At 45.6% G+C, this 18,357-nt stretch overlaps 2 protein-coding genes across 2 annotated transcripts in view; both read left to right on the top strand.

The window, feature by feature from the left end:
* Positions 1 to 18,357, top strand: part of FANCM (FA complementation group M) — a 544,761-nt gene that overhangs the window by 298,825 nt on the left and 227,579 nt on the right. The window lies entirely within an intron of this gene.
* LOC114013925 (uncharacterized) lies at positions 8,944 to 13,205 on the top strand. The gene is made up of 3 exons (XM_055804910.1): positions 8,944 to 9,344; positions 11,279 to 11,513; positions 12,029 to 13,205. Exons 1-3 carry the CDS (start codon positions 9,087 to 9,089, stop codon positions 12,151 to 12,153), a joined length of 618 nt encoding a protein of 205 aa, XP_055660885.1. The 5' UTR covers positions 8,944 to 9,086; the 3' UTR covers positions 12,154 to 13,205.

Genomic DNA, 18,357 nt, shown 5'->3' with positions numbered 1-18,357 from the left:
CTGGGCTCAGGTACCTGCTCAATGGTTCATCTCTGACACTCAGCCTGTTTTCTTTTTTTGTTTCAGTATCACGTGTCTGAAGTTTGCTGTTTGTGTTATTTGAAGACATGCAGACCCTGATCTTCTCATAAATATACCTGTATGAGGGCGATGGCCCTGCTCAGCTGGTGAAGGCCTTCCCTGGCTCAGCCTTGATCCTGTTAATGAATCAGAGGATGCTGCCCAGGAAAAGGCAGTGGACAAACACACTTTTTTCACCCTTTGAGTGATGGAGCAGCTCCTTCTGCAAAGGAAAACAAGTTTTCTGTAGAAACTGAGCCAGATTGGCAGCAACCATAGTCCTGCCTAATGCCGCCCAAGATCGTGTTGCAGATCCAGCCCCATGACTGTTTAATTGTTAAAACAAAGTCTTTGAATCTAAGAGTTCCTTGTGGTGGGCCGTTATGTCCAGAGACAAGATTTTAATACACAGAGCTGATTTAATGAAGCGAACTTGACTGAAGTTGTGAGGGACATCAACAAAGTCTTTCTAGAAAAGAAAACAGTTTTGCAATAAATTAATGCCATCTGGTGCTATCTATGTCATACGGACTCCCTGCATCTGTTACAGCCACAAGAGAGGAGATGTAAAAGAGAATAATGAGAAGAAAAACAAATAATACACCGCTTCTGAATTGTACTAAAGCCTAGCCTCTAAGTGATCCCCCCCTTCCCCACCCCCCCTGCCTCTGCATAGTGAGAAATACATAGAGATGCTTGAAAGTGTATCACCGATTTTCCATAAAGAAGACTTTATTTTATTATTTTTTTACTTCCCCCACCCCCTCTTATTCAGAACCTATAGGTTCGTGTACAAGCTTCGAGGCAGTTTGGTTTTAAACAGGCTGCACTGGAAACACCCGTGGCTGCTTTGATAGATTGTAGTGAATTTCTTGCAGAGAGTACGGGGTTGAACTGAAGCTTTCATCTCTCCCCCCTCGCCAGCTCTGGTTCTTTGCAGCTGAAGTTTTCATTTGATATCCAGTTCCCTCCTAGCCATTTGTATCCCTTTTTCTTTGAGCCTGGCTAAACTTACAGGGTTTAGTTAGTAAATGTTCAGCCACCTCTGTGTGGACCTGCGGCAGAGAGCAGGATTGTTGTAGGGGTGTGTAGGAAATACCGGCTAAAACCATCCCCAGATCACGTCCTCTGTGACAGTTGTTAATTGCGTTGGTCAGTTCTACAAAAGCAAAATGAGCCTGTAGAATAAAATTGGTACAGATTCTTTAGGTTAGATTCTCACTGCTAATTATTTGATTTCCTTTATACTGTGTTGACATTTGGTACGCAAATCCTCTAATTTATATCACTGTACTTGGAGTGTAAGTCTTCCAGCTCACAATAAGAAGGAAAAATGAATCTCATGTTTACCTCCTTTCTCATGAGGATGCTTTGTGTGTGAGCCCTGTGCCTGGCTTCAGGCTTTCACTGGCAGGTGTGTCCACGGTCCCTCTGCAAGGTAGGAGCAAGACGGGCTGAGGGTGGCGGTTGTGCTTCATCCTTCAGGGTCAGAAGATGGAAACTGAAACAGAGGCATCTATGTTTTTCAGAGGTGATGTCCGAAAGATTTTCCTGTATTTCTCAGAATCGGCACTTTCCGCTTGCCTCTTCTGATGCCAGCAGTTTAGTTGCAGCTGTGGTTCTTCATTCCCTTGTGTCCCCCAGACTGGGCAGTGTGGTTTCACCCCATCATGCTGGCTGATCACAGCAGCCTGTCCCAGGGAAGGGAGGAAATGCATCAAAAGAAAATGCGACATGGCTCCTGTTTGATTTCCATTCCTCCCATTTCATTTTGGCTGACAGGCGCCAAATGGCCAGGATCGTTTGAAGTGAATCAGGCAGCTTGCTGGTGAGCCTTGGCTCCCACTGCTGCTGGGTTGGGAACCGCACTGGTTACCTCCGAGTCCTTCAAACATAAGTGGCCCATCCCCATTTTGCCAGGTGGAGAAAAGGGAACTGTGCTTTTGGAAGAGATACCACTTTCTGAGAGCATCAGTTCTCCAGAAACCCTCTTCTGCCATGCCTCGGGTCCGCTGTTGTCCCGCAGCTGACCAGGTGTGATGCTAAATCACGCCTGGCCCTGGACCATGGGCTCTCCTTAAGTGGTGGTCTTTGGGCCACCTTGCTCCTGCTATGAACGTGCTGCAGTGTTTCACAGGAGGGGACAGGACAGCTCTTTGTCAGCTTGTCTGTGCATCTTTTAAAGGCTTTATTTTAGCCTTAATGATATTTAATCCTAGGTGAGTCTAGGTGCAGCATTCCTGGTGTACATCTGATTGCACCAAAGTAATTAGTATTATTGAAAAAAGTTATTATAGTAGTTACATTGACTCTCTCTCTTTAAACATACATGTGCTAATTATTTTCATAAATAATTTAAGCTGTGTCCCTTATTTTATTTCTACTTTGCACCTAAAATGACTTTCCAGAACGTTAACAGACTTTTCTCTAACCCCAAATCTTTACATCTAACACACTCTCAGGTGTAGCAATGCAGTGGCAGTCACACACTAAAATTCTCATCTGCTTTATCCATTTTTATTTTCCCTTATACATTGACATTTGCACTTAATTATAAATACTGTGTGGAGCAGATCATTTGTCATTATTCAGTATACTCAAGAGGCTTTATTTTTGTTCGGGGAATTAGAAATACAACCACTTTGGAAATTGTGAGCCAAAGTTTTTCATGATTTTCCCAAAAGTCTTCAGAATTTCAGAAAAAGTTTACAATACAGAATATCTAGAAATGCTTCCAGGACTATGCAGAGGATCATTTACCATCGCTGTCTTCATAACACATCTAATAGTGTGAAAGTTCATGTAGTCCTTACTTAAAATTACATACAGAGTGGAGCATGTGGACTTCCAGCATTTGTCAGGGAGCAGAGCAGCATCAATGGTTTGATGGATAGCTTCACTATCAGCTCTTGAAATAATTATGTTTTCTAAATGTAATGCATAAAGAACTCGTCAGCGATGCTGGGCTATGTTAATGCGCGAAGCTGAGCACACGCCATTGAGCTGCTGAATAGCAAAGGTATTTTTTTTTGCTGCAAACTGTAATGGTGCAGCTTGTGCTCTGAAATGAAGCTGCTGATGCCAAGGCTAGATGGGATGGGCTTTTGGGATCTGCTCTCACAGGATCTCGGAGTTTGCATTTCAGAGCCACGCTTTTCCAGGGAAAGCAGGACTGTATAGCACAGGGGAATTCCTGCTGGGCCCAGCAATTCCATACCAAAGGCAGCTCTCCAAAAGTGGGCTTGTGGAGGTGAAATCTCAGGGCTGCTCCTGAGGAAACATGGTGTGTGCAAAACATACCACTGCTTACACAAAACCCCTTCCAACATTGCAAAACCTGGTATGCCTAAACTGCTGCCATTGAGTGGAGGGAGTTTGAGAACAGTTTTTGTACTTTTTTTCCTCTCATGGACAATATAAATAAATAACATAAATAAATTCAGCTCAGCCCTATCATCTGAAAGAAGGGAAATCAAGAGTTTTGCTACTACAATCCTGATTGCAGGCCAGAAAGATGCTAAATTTCCACAGCACTGTTGTGGAAGCACATTGTACATCTTCTTAATCACTTGAACAATGGCACAAACCCGTTCCTTAATTAGTGTTTAAGCATTGCTTTGTCCGGTAATTTGTTTTTATCTTGCTTTTCTAACAGACGACTGTTTCCTGTGTATTTAGAGAAGTCCTGGATCTCTGTTCCCTGGAGGAGCTCAGCAGTAGCCAGAGGGGACAGTGCTGGTCGGTGCTGTGCCCTGGTCATGGAGGTGCCAGATCTCTGGTGCTGCAGGACGTGGTGGCACTGGTATAGCTCTTTTGCAATGGAGTGCCTGCAGGCAGCAGGCACGGATTTGAAAAAGGGCTGCCAAAGGTCGGACGTATCCATCCACTTCTAGAAAGCTTTAGTAAATGGCCTGAATTGGGTTTTATTTCCCAGAGTATGGAGAACGAGTTGCTCCTGGCTGGACATCTTGCTGGGGATCCCCTGGGAAACCCCCAGCCTCAGTCCATGTCTTCTCACCTCCTGCCACCCTCGGGATTTCTTTTGGGATGGAAGGGGTGATGATGGGGAGGGCACTGGCTGTAAGGTCATGGCACCATCACTGGTGTTTTCTGAAGGAAACTCCCCAAAGCAGTGTTTTGTGGGAGCCCTGGTCTCGGTGTGTGTCTAGGTACCCCAAGTTTCACGAAAGGGGCAGTGTTACTGCATGGCTCAGCCTTTCCAGAGTGCAATGGCTGGGGCAGGGCAAGAATGAGTTTGTACTGCAAGTGTCTCTGTGGTGCCAAAATGCTTTAGGATGCTGGTGTGAATAACCACAACAGGGAAGGCTGATCTCCTTCATCTCAGACTCATTTGCATGTGACCAAGACTTTCTCCCACCCCGTCTCAGTACTTCACCTCCTCTAGCCCATGTGCCTCTTGGAGAGGCTGTGGTTCAGCCAGGAGCAGTGGCACTACCTCGCTTCTGCTTCACTTAGTGGCTTGTTACAATCAAGGAGGATATTAGGAATTTTCCGTGAAGAGCTGTTTTTGAGGACGCTACCTATCTGAAGAGGCAGCTTCTGGGTTCATCTATACATTATCAGCATGGGTGTATTCATTATAGCATTAGTGCTGAGGAGCTAATGCATTCTGCTTATAAAATATTGCAATTCTGAGCCAGTGTGTAACAGATACACATCGGAGTCAAGGTATTGTTATTTGTCTGTGCTCTGCAGCCCTGCCTGAATGTACGCACTTTTCCTTTGCAGAGAGAACAGTTTTCATGCTTTGTTTCTCCTCTCATTCAGGTTTTAACCCACCATGATTTTATTAAGTGGCACCACTCAGTATTTACAGAATCGCAAGTAGGGTTAAAATTTTATTTTTATTTTTATTTAAAAAAAAATAAATTACACCATTTGAAATGGCCAGGAGAAAAACAATAAAGGAAGAACTGTGGTTTTGGCAATAGATTCTGGATTTTTAGTGATCTCTTTCAAAATACAAAATCTTACCACAGCCAGTAAGGATAATCACACATTTTTCTATGAAAAAGGAAAGCCAAAAATCTCTGGTCATGGGAGAGAGTGGCTGAGAAGTGAACAAGGATTTTACTGAAATGGGTCTTTGCAATGTGTCCAGCCCCCAGCCACAATAAAAGGCCTGGCCATCTATTGTGTGGTAGCTTCTCTGTGAAAGGGGACACTGGTTCCCCAGAGCACTGGGGTTTGCAGCAGGTAGGAGGCAGCCAGGGCCTGTGCTGCTGGCTGGCGCTGCAACAGTGACCTCGCAGGCAGCCCCATTCCTCCAGCTCTGGGAAGAGCAAGCTTCAGACCTGTCTTTGAGCTGTGTCAAGTGCCGGGGACGCAAACAGCAGTCACTGAGGAGCTCTAGCATATACAGAAAGCTGAAAAAAATGAAGGCACTAGTTGGATATTCCTACTTTTCCGCATGGAGATGTATCATGCACAAGGCCATCTCTGCAGCAAGCATTGCACAGGGTCTGGAGGCCTGCAGGGTGGGTGGGCATGCTCTGGTTCTGTCTCCAGACAAGTGTAAGAGGGATCCTTTGGCTCCCAGAGCCATGTGCAAGCTCGGTGTCATCCCTGAGCTGTGTGAAAGCCAAGCTGCACTGAGGAGTTGCACCCCAGGGAAGATCAACATCAGTGGGTGATCACAGAATCATAGAGGGATAGAAAGGTTTGGGTTGGAAGGGACATTTAAAGGCCACCTAGTCCAACTCCCCCTGCAATGATCAGGGACATCTTCAACTCGATCAGGTTGTTCAGACCCCCATCCAGGCTGATCTTGAATGTTTCCAAGTATGGGGCATCCACAGCTTCTCTAGGCAACCTGACAATGCTCCACCGTGGCCACAGTGCTTGTGGGTGTCAGCTGTGCTGGGATCGGTTGTGGAGGTCATCCACTGGTGCCACAGGTCAGGGGTTGGTTGGGGCTCTGTGGTGGTCAGGTTGGCTTTTGAGCAGTTGCTGGGGACAGTGTGTGGTGTGCACTGTCCCTGCCTGCACAGGAAGGCTGCTGTCCCAGCCACAAACCCCCTGAGACTTTAAAAGTTGGGATAACCATTTCAAAGCAGCCTCTGAAGCCTGCTCAAGTGGCAGTGATCTGATGATGAGCGTGTGCTGGCACCTCCACCTCTGCAAACCCCGTCCTTCTGCAGCACTGCTCTCTTGAGTCCATTACGCTGTGCACCATACTGCTATTTATTTTCCTTCTCTTAAAATGTGTGTCCTTTTTGCTCTCTCTTTTCTCACCTGGGCTGGATTAGAAGTGCTCTGTTTGCTGTTCAATTAAAGTGATCTCTCGCACACTCCAAAGTTCAAATAGTTTTTGCCTTAAACATATCTCTCTGGATTTAACGGGCTTTGCAGGCTATAGTTTCAAAGTGGTTGTTAATGGGATTTGTACAAGGAACTCTTTGTGCTTTTAAAAATAATATAAGAAATCCTTCCATTGGCATTTAATTTCATCAATTTGGGCATGTCAAGAGATATCTGTCGGGCATCATATTAAGGCTTGGCCTGTATGTGGTGGGTCTGCAAAGTGAGGGCTGCAGTACATCTGGCAAATTCAACAGTAGCCTGCTAATTAACTAAAATTATTGGCTTTTGCTTTCTTTAACACTATTACTGTTGTTGTTACTGTTATTATTATTGTCATTATTATTACTATCATTACTATTACTACTACTACTACTACTACTTATTATTATTATTATTATTATTATTATTATTATTATTATTATTCCCTGGAGAATGCCTCCATGGGAAAGATCCACCAAGATATAAAAGGTAAAAACAAAACTGGCCAGCTGGGTTAAATTTCTACCCCCTGTATCACAGTGATGCCCTGGTGGTAACACTTCTTCCAGTCTGCCATGGGACTTAACGTTCATTTCAAAGATGTCTCAAGGACTGGAAGATTCACAACGCGTCAATTTGCTCCAAATCCCTGGGGTGGGATTACAAATCCTGTTTGAGTTGAGGTGATAGAGGGGCCCTGCTAGCCTCACCCCCTGCCCATGGGCCAGAGCCCCAGCCAGCGCTGCCCTGCAGCATCCTCCCTGAAATACAACCATGGTTTAAAGCCCGGTCAGCTGCCCGTCCCGCTGACACCGCAGCTTGTGTTTGTGCAGCGAGTGCTTGTGCTAAAGGGTGTTAAGGCATATTTACTAAAATCCACTCAAGTCTGTTGTGCTTGTTGGTGTTTAAAGGTGAGGAGAACAAGGCATGTGCTGGGCTGGGGAGATGCAAAGTCATTTCTTTCTCAGTCTTGTCTGCAGCCGTGGCACTGGTTTGCCTTGCAGTTCATTGCTGAGGCTGATGAGTGTGTCTCTGCTGTTCAGAACGAGGAAAGGCAACAGGTGGGAACCTCCAAAAAAAGTCTGAGCTGAATGGGAGACAGAGGTTCGGGGTGGTCTTAATTTTCTCTGAACTGGCTTTTGCCCTGGAGGGTGCTGAGAGGAGGACAGCAAGAGCAGACATATTTCTGTTAGTGGCTGGTGTGTCACAGTGGTGATGTGTGAAACAAGCTTTTCACTCCTCTTTGGGATATTTTCTCGTGCTCCCTTCCCACCCTCCCTTTCTGCCCACCCATGGCTGTGAGCCGCCAATCCCACCCCCACCAAAGGTTACCTTCTGGGACCAGTCCAGCGCTCTGGGGAAGCTGGGACCCAGATGGGCTTTAACCCAAGCACTGCGGGACAACTCCCAGCTCACCGTGACCACCTGGGGGGCTGCTGGGGTCCAAGCAGCACCAGGCACCTAGTGGTGAGTGGTGCTGACCCTGGCGTCTGCCTCCCACTGACCAGTGTTCTGGTTTAACCCCAGCTGGCAGCAAAGTCCCCCGCAGCTCACTGCCCCCAGCCCCAGCGGGACAGGGAGGAGAATCGGGAAAAAGATGAAACCTGCAGGTTGAGATAACAGCAATTTAATAATATAATACAATGCAATGCAATACAATATAATATGATATAATGTAATGTAAGGTAATAATAATAACAATCACAATGAAAAGGAGAGCGAGAGGGAGGGATAAAATCCAAGGGGAAAAGCAAGTGATGCACAATACAGATGCTCAACTGACCAATGCCCAACCTGTCCCCCAGGGGCAATGGACCCCTCCTGGCAAACTCTTCCCAGTTAATGTACTAAGCATGACATTCTGTGGTATGGAATAAGTTTGGGTCAGCTGTCCTGGTTCTGCTCCCTCCTGGCTTCTCCTGCACATCCTCGCTGGCAGAGCATAGAAATCCAAAAAGTCTTTGATTTAGAGTAAGCATGACCTAGCAACAACTAAAACATCAGTGTGTTACCAACATTATTCTCATTCTAAATCCAAAACACAGAACTGCAGCAGCTAATAAGAAGAAAATTCACCCTATCCCAGCTGAAACCAGGACAACATGTTGATGTGCACCGCTTATTCTCAGTGCTCAGTGCTTCACAGCAAGTGCCATTAACAGACTCTTTAATTAACCAGGTAGGAAAATACTGCAACTATAATCTCAAGTAGCTACACGTGTCTGTTCCTTTCAGGAGACAATGCTTGCTTTCTCCCTGTACATTCCCTAAAAGTCAATGACCTGGGTGGGTTTTGGGTGCTGCCAGCTCCCACCATTGTGCCTCCAGCCCATGGCGATGCTGAAAAGCAGAGCCAGTGAAGGAGGTGGGGCAGCAGTCCCTCATCAGCACCTGGAAGTGATGGCAATGCCTGCTGCTCCATGGAGACCTGCAGCATGCAGAGCCATAGACAACGGGTCAGAGACACACGTCGGCATGTGATATGTGATGGGGAACCTCAAGAAGCCTTTTCTAAAGGAAAGCCCAGCTTTGGGGGTCTTCACACATCCTAGAGTGCTGCTGTTTTGCTGCTGTCTCAAGCATAGGGTCACTGGTGGAATTTCCTTTGGAGAAGAGGAGCAGACCCAGGGTTTCTCAGGATCCATTTAAAAACAGACAGTTAACTTCATGTTTGGGGATATTCTGTTTTGAGGTGAGACGTGGCCAAGTTCCTACCCAGAGGCATGCGTCTACCAGCAATGTTGTGTGCTGTGCGTGTCTGTAAGACAGGCTCACGCTCTTTGCACTTGCCACAGACAGGAGGTGATGAGGGCTGGCACAAACCTTTCTTACTGTTGCTTAAACTTTTTCAGATTATCTCCAAGATATATATCCTGCAGGCCTGGGGGAAGCAGGCGGGCAGTTCTGCCAGCCCGGCAGAACCGTGTGAGTGCCGTGTGTCGGCGTGCGTGCCTGCAACACAGAAGGATGCTGTGCCAGTGGTGAGCCCAAATCTATCATTGCTTTTGCAAACCTGAGCTCACATCTCCCCGAGTCTCTGAAATCATGGGGAGAGAATGAAGATCATCATGGAAAGCAGAGCGATATCTCTGCCTTTCCTACATACGTGTCCAGTGCGCCCAGTCTATGTGGTCTCTATTTAAAAAAAATTAGGTGTGGTTAAAACGCAGATGTCCTTTTATTAATGAAGAAAAACCAGTGACATGCTCTTAAATGAGGGGAAAGCAATTATCATTTACTCAGATGAATCGGCTGCCATGCCTCCCTGCCACTGCCTCTCTCTGTAGCTAATGAAAATGTAATGCATGTTGAAGTCATCAGCAACAAATTTTTGAATTGCGCATTGTACTGAGTGCAGCTTTAATAGCATCTTCCTGTGAAATGACAGGCAGAAATAAATGTCCTTCAGAATGATTTATACCCTGGATTAGGTGCAGGTTGTAAAAATATACCAAGTTTAAATCACTGTCAACCTTGAAACAACAGCAGAGAAGGTGGTGACCCCAGTTAAAAAGTAAACAAAACAACTGTGTTTCCCAATAGATTGAACCACAAGCTGTCTTTAAAAATGAAATCCATGACTTTAATGTTGTCTGCTTTTAAATTAAATGGGAAGTGGGGGTGTTGTGTGCATTTCACAAATTCAAAGCGGATGAATGGGAAACCATAAGCCATAGCAAAGACTTGAAGCTAAAGTTGCGTTAGTAACCTACATTAAACTGCTTTTAACTGGGAGATACAGATAAAACAGGAGGGTGAAATAGTGTGAGGAAGAGTTTTTTGGAAGGAAGAGCAAAAACCCCACTTTTATCCAGTAGTAATCTAAAGATCTTTTGTGATGTTTGTTAATATCTTTTCATCTGTACTTGTGAGTTGCCATCAGGACCCAGCATTGCTGCCTGGAAAGCTCCTTCTCCTGGTGTCATGCAGCTCTAATCCACAGCTCCAATGCCAGTGGCTTCCCAGGGCTGGTCCAGGTGGAGTGCAGAGCCCAGTTTCCATGGCAATGCAGTGGCCCTCCATCATCAGGGCAATGGTTAATTAAACCATACCTTCTTTAGATGCCTGGGCCAACTGAGAGGGTCATTCCTGGCTTTCCTTCAGTTTGATATTATTTTGTAAATGTCTTTAACTTGTGTTCAGCTGAAAGAGAATAGCCTGATAGCGCCGCTCTACAACGTGAATTTTTCTTGTTGTTTTGTCTTCTTTGGGAAAAAAAAATATCCAAACCCCAAACCCCACAATGCATGCACTAATTAATGCAGTGCAGATAATGGCAATGCTGGCTGGACCTCATCAGCCCACTTGACATATGGGGAGGTGGGTGTGGGTGGGGAGCTGGTGGGAGAATAGCCTGATAGTACAGCTCTACAACTTGATTTTTTCTTGTTGTTTTGTCTTCTTTAGGAAAAAAAAAATATCCAAAAAGCAAACCCCACAATACGTGCACTAATTAATGCAGTGCAGATAATGGCAATGCTGGCTGGACCTCATCAGCCCACTTGGCATATGGAGAGGGGGGTGTGGGTGGGGAGCTGGCTTTAGTGGTGTAAAGGGGTTAGAACTCCCTACCAGGTTTTTCGGTAGTGGGATGTGGGGTCCTCCGAGAGTCCTGTGTGGTTTCAGAGCAGGGTCTGCCACCTGCCTTGCCCTGCTGTGCATGCACACACTGTGTCTGCTGAAGCCTGTGTTCACCCTTGGCACGCAGGAATCCATGGGTATCCCGTGGTCTTCTTGTTTTATTGTCTTTATGAGTACAGGTCAACATGAATGTATGTTAAAAGAAAATGGGAGCAGTAAATATATATATATGTGTTTTTATGCATGAACCTGCCCAGTGCTGTTTCCAAAATTAACTTGACATACCTGAAGAAGAGATAATCAAGCATTTTTTTTTTTTTTTCTGTGTGAACAGGTCAGGAAGAATTGTTTACTCCTGCAGCTCCGAGGTGAGCTCCTGCAGCAGAGCCTTGGCAATACTGCTGCCACCGAGAGCCCCCTCAGAGAGAAGATCTTGCTGGTTGTCCTCCTGGGTGCTCGGCATTGGCACACTGTGACCTCCCTGGAGACCAGCAGTCCCTTCATATGGACAGTCCGCAGGTGGTCCTGGCCAGGAGGATGCTCAGCAAACAGAAATGGCTGTGTTGTGGGTAAGCACTGGAGGGGCTGCCTGTGCCTGGGACAGCCACAGTCTTGGCCCTGTACTCAGGCAGGGCAGCAACAGGGGGGTGCTGAGTGCTTCGGAGTGGGGTTTGATCTACATGGTAGATGGCAAAGCTGCCAGGGGACACGAATCTGGGCTGACTCAGAGCAGGTCCTGGAGCAGCCCCTTATCAGCAGTATGTGTGTGCGTGTGTGTGGAGATGGCTGGCATCCCACCAGTACACACCAGTGACAGTGCCTACACAGAAATACCTGCTACTCCAGCAACTGGAAATCTTGACTGTTTAACACCTTGTGGCAAGGTCAGAAGTGAAGTCTCAGCAGCATTTCTCTCAGAACATTTCTTTCCCTCCCTCCCTCCCAATAAAAGCTGGAGTAAGACATCCAGGAGGAGCGCGAGATGTGGAAGGAGCGGTATCAATTCAGTACACATTGCTCTCAGGGCCAGGATGTATTTCTGACTGTCTCATCCTTCTTCTTTTGTTGTTTTTTTTTTCCCTAGCAGCTCCGTGGGGAGAGTTCAATTCCACCAGGAAGAGCAAGGAACACACAGTGTCACCACAGCAACATGACTCACGCCAGCCTGACCGTATTTTGGCTTGCTGCCTGTCCGCACTTGGTGCCTGAGAAATCTTTGAGACACATATCTCACTGGAATATCTTTCTCCTGTTAAATGCTATCAGTCCCTGCTCTGAGCATCCACGGAGGATAGCTGGGGCGTGAGAGCCAGCCCTGTGCCACCTACGGGCAGCAGAGTCTGGAGGGACACAGGTGTGGAAGCATCCTCCAGCATTTCAGTGTGGGTGGGCAGGCCCCTGTGAGGGCTTGGCCGAGGGCAGGCCAGTGGGGGAAGCAGAGGCAGGGTGGGCAGCATGAGGTTATGGTCCGGGCTTTGCTTATACGGCCCTTGTGGAGGGCTGCTGCAGTGTGGGGTTAGATGCAAAGGGAGGGAAAGAGAGGAAGGAAAGGAAATGAATAGGATCTCACCGGGCAGAGCTGGAGGGGAGGAGTGGGATTTTTAGGGGCATCATCTATTCCCATCCACTGAACCTGGCCGAGGAGACCCCTCCAGGGAAGTCCATTATGTGGCTGTTTTGAACATAGGCACCCGATTGCATCACAGCTGCTGTGAATATTAATGTGGCCATTTAATGATTTGCCTTTTCCCATGGCACTTCCAGCAATTGTTTTAAATTAATTTTAAAAATTACTGTTCCTGGTTGCCTTTTAGGAGTTTTTGTGCAGCATTAAGTTGGTTTACCCTGACAGGTTAATGCCTTTGTAAACACTAATATGTAACTAATCTCACAAATGCAAAGTTAAATATGGTCTCTACTATTATTGTGATCATAATTTGATTAAACAAGTTCCCACTGTTCAATCCAGAGGAACGGGTGACTGCATTGTGTTTGCTCACACATGGTGTTGATATCTTCGAGTGGAACTGGGACTGATTATGTGGGTATTTTTTTCATATAAGTGCATTATTTTTACACTCCATTCAGAGGGAATGTGTTCTGCACGCAGAACTCTTGACAGCATCGCAAAGACTCCGTAGATGAGGATGCAGTAGAAACCCATTGGAAGCAGTGAACCGAAAGAAGAGGCAACATTTTGACACAGAGATGGAGCTGCAGAGGAGAAAAGGAGCATCCCAAGGATGGCAGGACACAGCCCAGCCCAGCCCCTCATATGGATCAGAATATTATGCTTTTTCTTTTCCATCTTTTGGGGCAGAATGGGTGCTGCTGTATAGGCAGCCAAAGCTCCTTCCAAGCTCCCGTTCCGTCTCACAGAGAACTTTGGGCTCTTATCAAATCTTTTTTATCACAATTTATATGCAGGAAGGCTGCCAAAGTGTAAATGAGTCAATACTACAGTGTAGAGTCACAAATGAAGTTACTATAGAGGATGATTAGCTAATTGCAGTTAATTACTTTGAAAACATAGCACCCGGACCAAACAAATTATCGTAAAGAAATTATTTTTTGTCACTTCATGTCTAACAGGGTAATAAGGCCCCAACTATTTTCCTACAAGTAATTCTTTGTTTGCTTTACAGGCTGATACCTGCTGATAAGATGCTTTACTTTCAAGTGATAAATTATCTTAATTAACTTTAATTGTTTGCAGACAATTTTATGCAAATGGAGACATTTAAGGAACAGAAGCAGAGATTCATCTGTGGCTTGGGAAACGGCTCAGGAGCACTGAACTTTCCTCATATCAGTGGGCCTTCTATTCTTAAAAATAAGCTCGAGTATCCCGGGGTGGGATTCTGCGGTGAAGTGGGATGCAGTCATGTACCTGTGCATGGCATGTAGGAGCAAATGCAATCACAGGTTGTTTTCTCAATTTTTCCCCAAAGACATCCCTGGCCAGGATACACACTGGACTCTTACTCCAACCTCTCCTGAACAAAGAGGAAGCACTATGAGCATGGCTTATCTTCGTTGTAGCTTTATTTCCCCAGCTGCTAAATCACCATAGCCCATTTTTCTTGCTGATTTTCTCTTTGCACATAAATCAGGCCATGCCACTTGCTGAGAGTTCTGGTGACTGTTAAGATTTTTCACCCTAAAAAGTGAAGCAGGTACCAAGAGTACATGTAGAACAAAACCCCCCTTAAAGTGAGTGTATTCAACGCTAACAAAGTATTTTGAGCTCTTTACTAGCAAACTGGATGTGCTAGGCATCCGATGTGAGGTCTCAAGCGCTGGGGGGGTGCTGAGTGCTCTGTAGCACCCAGTAGGACAGCTGGTGGGAGCCCAGCAGTCCCCAAGGGTGCTCAGCTGAGGCTGCCCAGCAGCAGCAAGGTCTGGAGCAATACCCCATGATTGCATCAAAACTCTGCTTGAATGTTACAACCAGGTGTTTTCAGTTTTCATCAACGAAGCCATCTAATGAGGGTTTGAGGCCAGGTTGGTGCTGTGGAGCAGAGGAGTGGGGTTAGAGAGCTGTAGGTGCTCTGTGGATAGTCCTGTGCTGCAGCTCTTGCTTGTTGGAAGTGGTAAGTGTGGTGCTTTGTGCATTATTCCTTTTTTTTTTTTTTTTTTTCCCCCTCCTGATTGAAGTCTTTACCGTTTTTTTTTTATTCTGGCATTTCAGCTTTCCCCCTGTGTTTTATGTGCTAGGGAAGAATGAGTGGTTGGATTTAATGAGGGGAGGCTGGGCTCCCCCAGAATTTGCTTCTTGCTGTTGCAGGTATTATGTGTTGATGTTTTTAGTGCCAGATTAAATGCCATTTGGGTATTACAGCTCTCTTTCTCTGGAATTAAAGAGAGGCACCTAGGAACATAATACTTAGTGCTTTCTTTTTTTAATGTAGGATCTCAAAATGTTAATCAGATGAGCCTGTAGCGTACAGCAGCCCTGGGACTGGCTGCTCGCTTCATGAGATAAGTCTTCTAATAACAATTTCAGTGGAGTGAAAATGTGTTTTCTTTTAATAATTCTGGAGGAAAATACCAGGTTAAGATGGGGGAAGGCTTCTTTTTTCCGGGCTACTAGAAGAAATGACACCGTTTCCAAGTAATGGCACTGTCATCTTCTGTGGTTAATTGGCTCAAGCTGGCGCTGGTGGGGTTTGCTCTTTGCTGGGGCTGTGGAGAAGGCAATGAGCTGGACAACTTCTGTGCACTTGAGCTTGCAGTGAAATGGTATCTTTGGTACTTATATTTATAATGTAAAAGAGTCTGGTTTTATTGCAAATCAAGCTGCAGCAGGTGAGGTGCATTTTGACTTAAGTGAAGCCAGGAGTTGTTTGTTTTTCTGTTGGGGAGCAATTTGCCATAGTGGATCAACAAAAAGCCCCTTTGTGGTGCCAGCAGCGCAACAGAGGGCAGTTCTGTAACTAGTAAGTTAGGAACTCCTGTGTAAAATCCTCTCTTGCAGGCAGGAGTCCAGATGCCCGGTTCCTGGTGGCCTTGCAGGCGATGTGGTGGGGGTTCAAAGCACAAGACATTGACTTGTTTCTAAATAGACACAGCTGGGCTGTACTGGGTCTGTGGTGGGGGTTTGCCAGCCGTTATGCAGAGCAGACCCACCTGCTGGCTGGCCCCTCTCCTCATGGCCATGTCCTTGTGTCCCCTGCTTACCTGGGGGCTGTGCGTGTGCTGACCTGACCCATCCCCACGAGCAAAGAGGTGGCAGTTGCCTGGCCAGCTCAGAGCTGGATGCTCGGCAGCCACCTCCATGGTGCCAGCCCAGGGAAGAAAGGAAATAAAACATATATATCCCCTGACCTCCCTACACTTCTTCAGTGCCTGACTATCTCTAAAAATCAGAAAGGGCCTGGGCAACTGGGCCCGTTGGGTGCTGAGCCGTATCGCTGTAGCTGGCTGTGTTGCGTTTGGCTGAAGTGTTAATGCCTTCCCCACGTGGTGCTTAGCCCAGCGCCTTCTGTGAAATGGCTTGTGGCCAGCACCAAAAATGCTTTAATCAAATTGCACCAAACTGTAAACTTCGTCAGTAAATTTCAAGTTTTGCTTTTATGGTTTCGGAATGTTAGCATTCCTCAAAAAATGCAGAGGCAAACATGCTTTCCTTTGCTTGTCCCATGTGGCTTGTTGTACTTGGGTGACATCTGAATTGCGATGACTGCCTTTGCCCTTGCTCATTTTTTCTCCAACATCAAACAACGCTTTGTTATAAATGGCGAACATGACTTCTCCTTTGGCTCTAGGATCACGGTGGGTTTGAAAGTTAAAGAATTGCGAAATAGCCCGGATTGGAAGAGACCTTGAAAGACCATCTGGCCCAACCTTTCCATGGCAAAGGGAGCTGCTATGAGATTATCGATGTATCTTTATCTTGCTGCTACTTGGAAATGTAACCCAGTAGCAAAATGAGCTTTGCAGGAATTAATGTAGTCTAATCTTGATAGGATTTTTGTTTAATATCAGTCACTATTAATTTCCTTTATTTTCCAACTTACCGAGGAAAATATTAGATTGTCGTGAAAGTAGATTACATCTCATGAAAAGTATAAGTGAAAATGAAAACTGTTGACATTAAAAACAATGTCTTATTTTAGTCAGTACCTGGAACCTGAACATCCATTTTTCTCAAAGGTTTACATTTGCTGTAACCTTGGGCTTTGGCTTGTCAGTATATCCAGGCTTCCCTTAAGTACTTTCAAGCTTCACTGATGAACATCGGGTATTTTTAAGTTTGAAATCCTCACACTGCAATCATTCTATTTCCCTGCATGCTGACTTTACCTTGTGTGCATGCCTGCCACCAGGTATGTACAACACCATCCAGAGGTACTGGAGAAAATGAGACTAAGGTCTGTCTGCACCTCTGACGATATTGCTTTTCACGGCACAGGAAACCGTGTACCCCCCAAACAGCATTGGCTCCTATGCAATTGAATAACACCTGTAAAGGCTGGAAGGTGGTTTTCACAACTATTTTCTTACATATATAACAATATTTTCTGTGAATTTGAGACAAAACTAGGTGTATACTCCTTATTTTTTACCATGGCCAACATTTTTCCTTGTTATTGCAAGAAAAAAAATAAATTCTTTTGACCTGTGATCTTTTCTTGCAGCAATTACCTTTGTGACCTTTTCTTATGGTTTAAAGATTGAAAACAATAATAGTTTCTCAGTCTTTGTAGCTTGTAATCTGTACTTATGATTCAGAAAGCAGAAACGATGAACTATGATTTATTTGCTGAGCAGTTACAGTGCACCAGAGATGCTTATTTAGAATATTTTCTCCCCTTTTCTTGACCCAATGTCTAACAAAAAGTCTGTTACCCAGCCTCAGCCATCTGGCTCTCTAAAAGAGCTCATTGGCATGTTATGCAGCTCTCCTGACTGAGGGGAGGCATGTATAATCCCAATTGAAGTACAATGGGATGTGCTTTTTAGAAAGTTAGATATATGAGCAGAGACTGAAATTCAGAGAACTTTATTCTCTTCAAGTTTTTGTCTGAATAGAATCAAAGCATTATTTGCAGAGGGGAATGTTCAGTTGGGACAGCTGGGTATGTGGGTCCAGGTCTTCGTATATCATTAGTACTTCCCATCCCATGCTTAAAAAATTATTTGCATCAGGTTAAAGAGCCACCCCCTGATTTGCAGAGGAAGCTGCTGGAAGCATGTTTCTTTCTTTTTCCTCAGTTGTAATCGTTATACAAGGTACTGTTTGAAACCAGCTATTCTGTTGGATTTTTTTTTTATTTTCTTAAAATTGTTGCATTGCCTGAGTTTATCTTGGTTTCTTAGAATTGATTAAACTCCATTTGAAGTGTGAAACCGGGGTCAATGAGAGAAGAGGGGTTTAATGGAGGGAAACCAAGGGGATGTTGTATGTGGCTGCATATGAAACTGGCGCACATTCTGCAGTGCTCTGACATGGGCTGCTTCAGGAAAGCCTTCTGCCCCTTTTTTCCATTGGTCAGTGTTGTTGGTGGGGTGTGTTTACTGCCATGGAGGCATCTCTGTAGATCCATAAGCCACCACCCTTCACCGCTGCGGTCCCTGTGCCTCCATTGCCAGGTTGGGGCTGGTTACCTCTTAGCTGGGTCAAAATTCCTGACGTGCTGCTCCCCAATTGACCGTGCTTTAGGTGTATGAGCATCTCGCAAAAGTGAGAAATGAATGAAGGGTAGTGGAATGAAGAGGAGTCAGTAAAGAATGAGGCTTTAAAAATGCCCTGTTGTTTCAAGAGATGTGTAATTTTCAGTTGGCCAGGACCGTTTAGGAGAATCCAGGGGCGAGGGGGCTCTGTGTGGTGCTTGGTGGCTGCAGGGGAATAGCAATTACTACTTTGCAGTAACGGGAAGGGGCTGGCAGGCAAACAGTTGGATGCTACTG

Source organism: Falco peregrinus, chromosome 1, assembly GCF_023634155.1.
Source record: "Falco peregrinus isolate bFalPer1 chromosome 1, bFalPer1.pri, whole genome shotgun sequence".
Lineage (NCBI taxonomy): Eukaryota > Metazoa > Chordata > Aves > Falconiformes > Falconidae > Falco > Falco peregrinus.
Note: the sequence above shows the minus strand (reverse complement) of the source record. Positions and strands in the feature narration are given on the sequence as shown.

What these genes read in the sequence shown, in the direction of transcription:
- LOC114013925 (XM_055804910.1), top strand. Translation starts at nt 9,087, where the DNA reads ATGCGTCTACCAGCAATGTTGTGTGCTGTGCGTGTCTGTAAGACAGGC. An exon ending in AGAAGGATGCTGTGCCAGTG is followed by an intron (nt 9,345 to 11,278) that starts GTGAGCCCAAAT and finishes CTGTGTGAACAG; the next exon opens with GTCAGGAAGAATTGTTTACT. An exon ending in CAGAAATGGCTGTGTTGTGG is followed by an intron (nt 11,514 to 12,028) that starts GTAAGCACTGGA and finishes TTTTTTCCCTAG; the next exon opens with CAGCTCCGTGGGGAGAGTTC.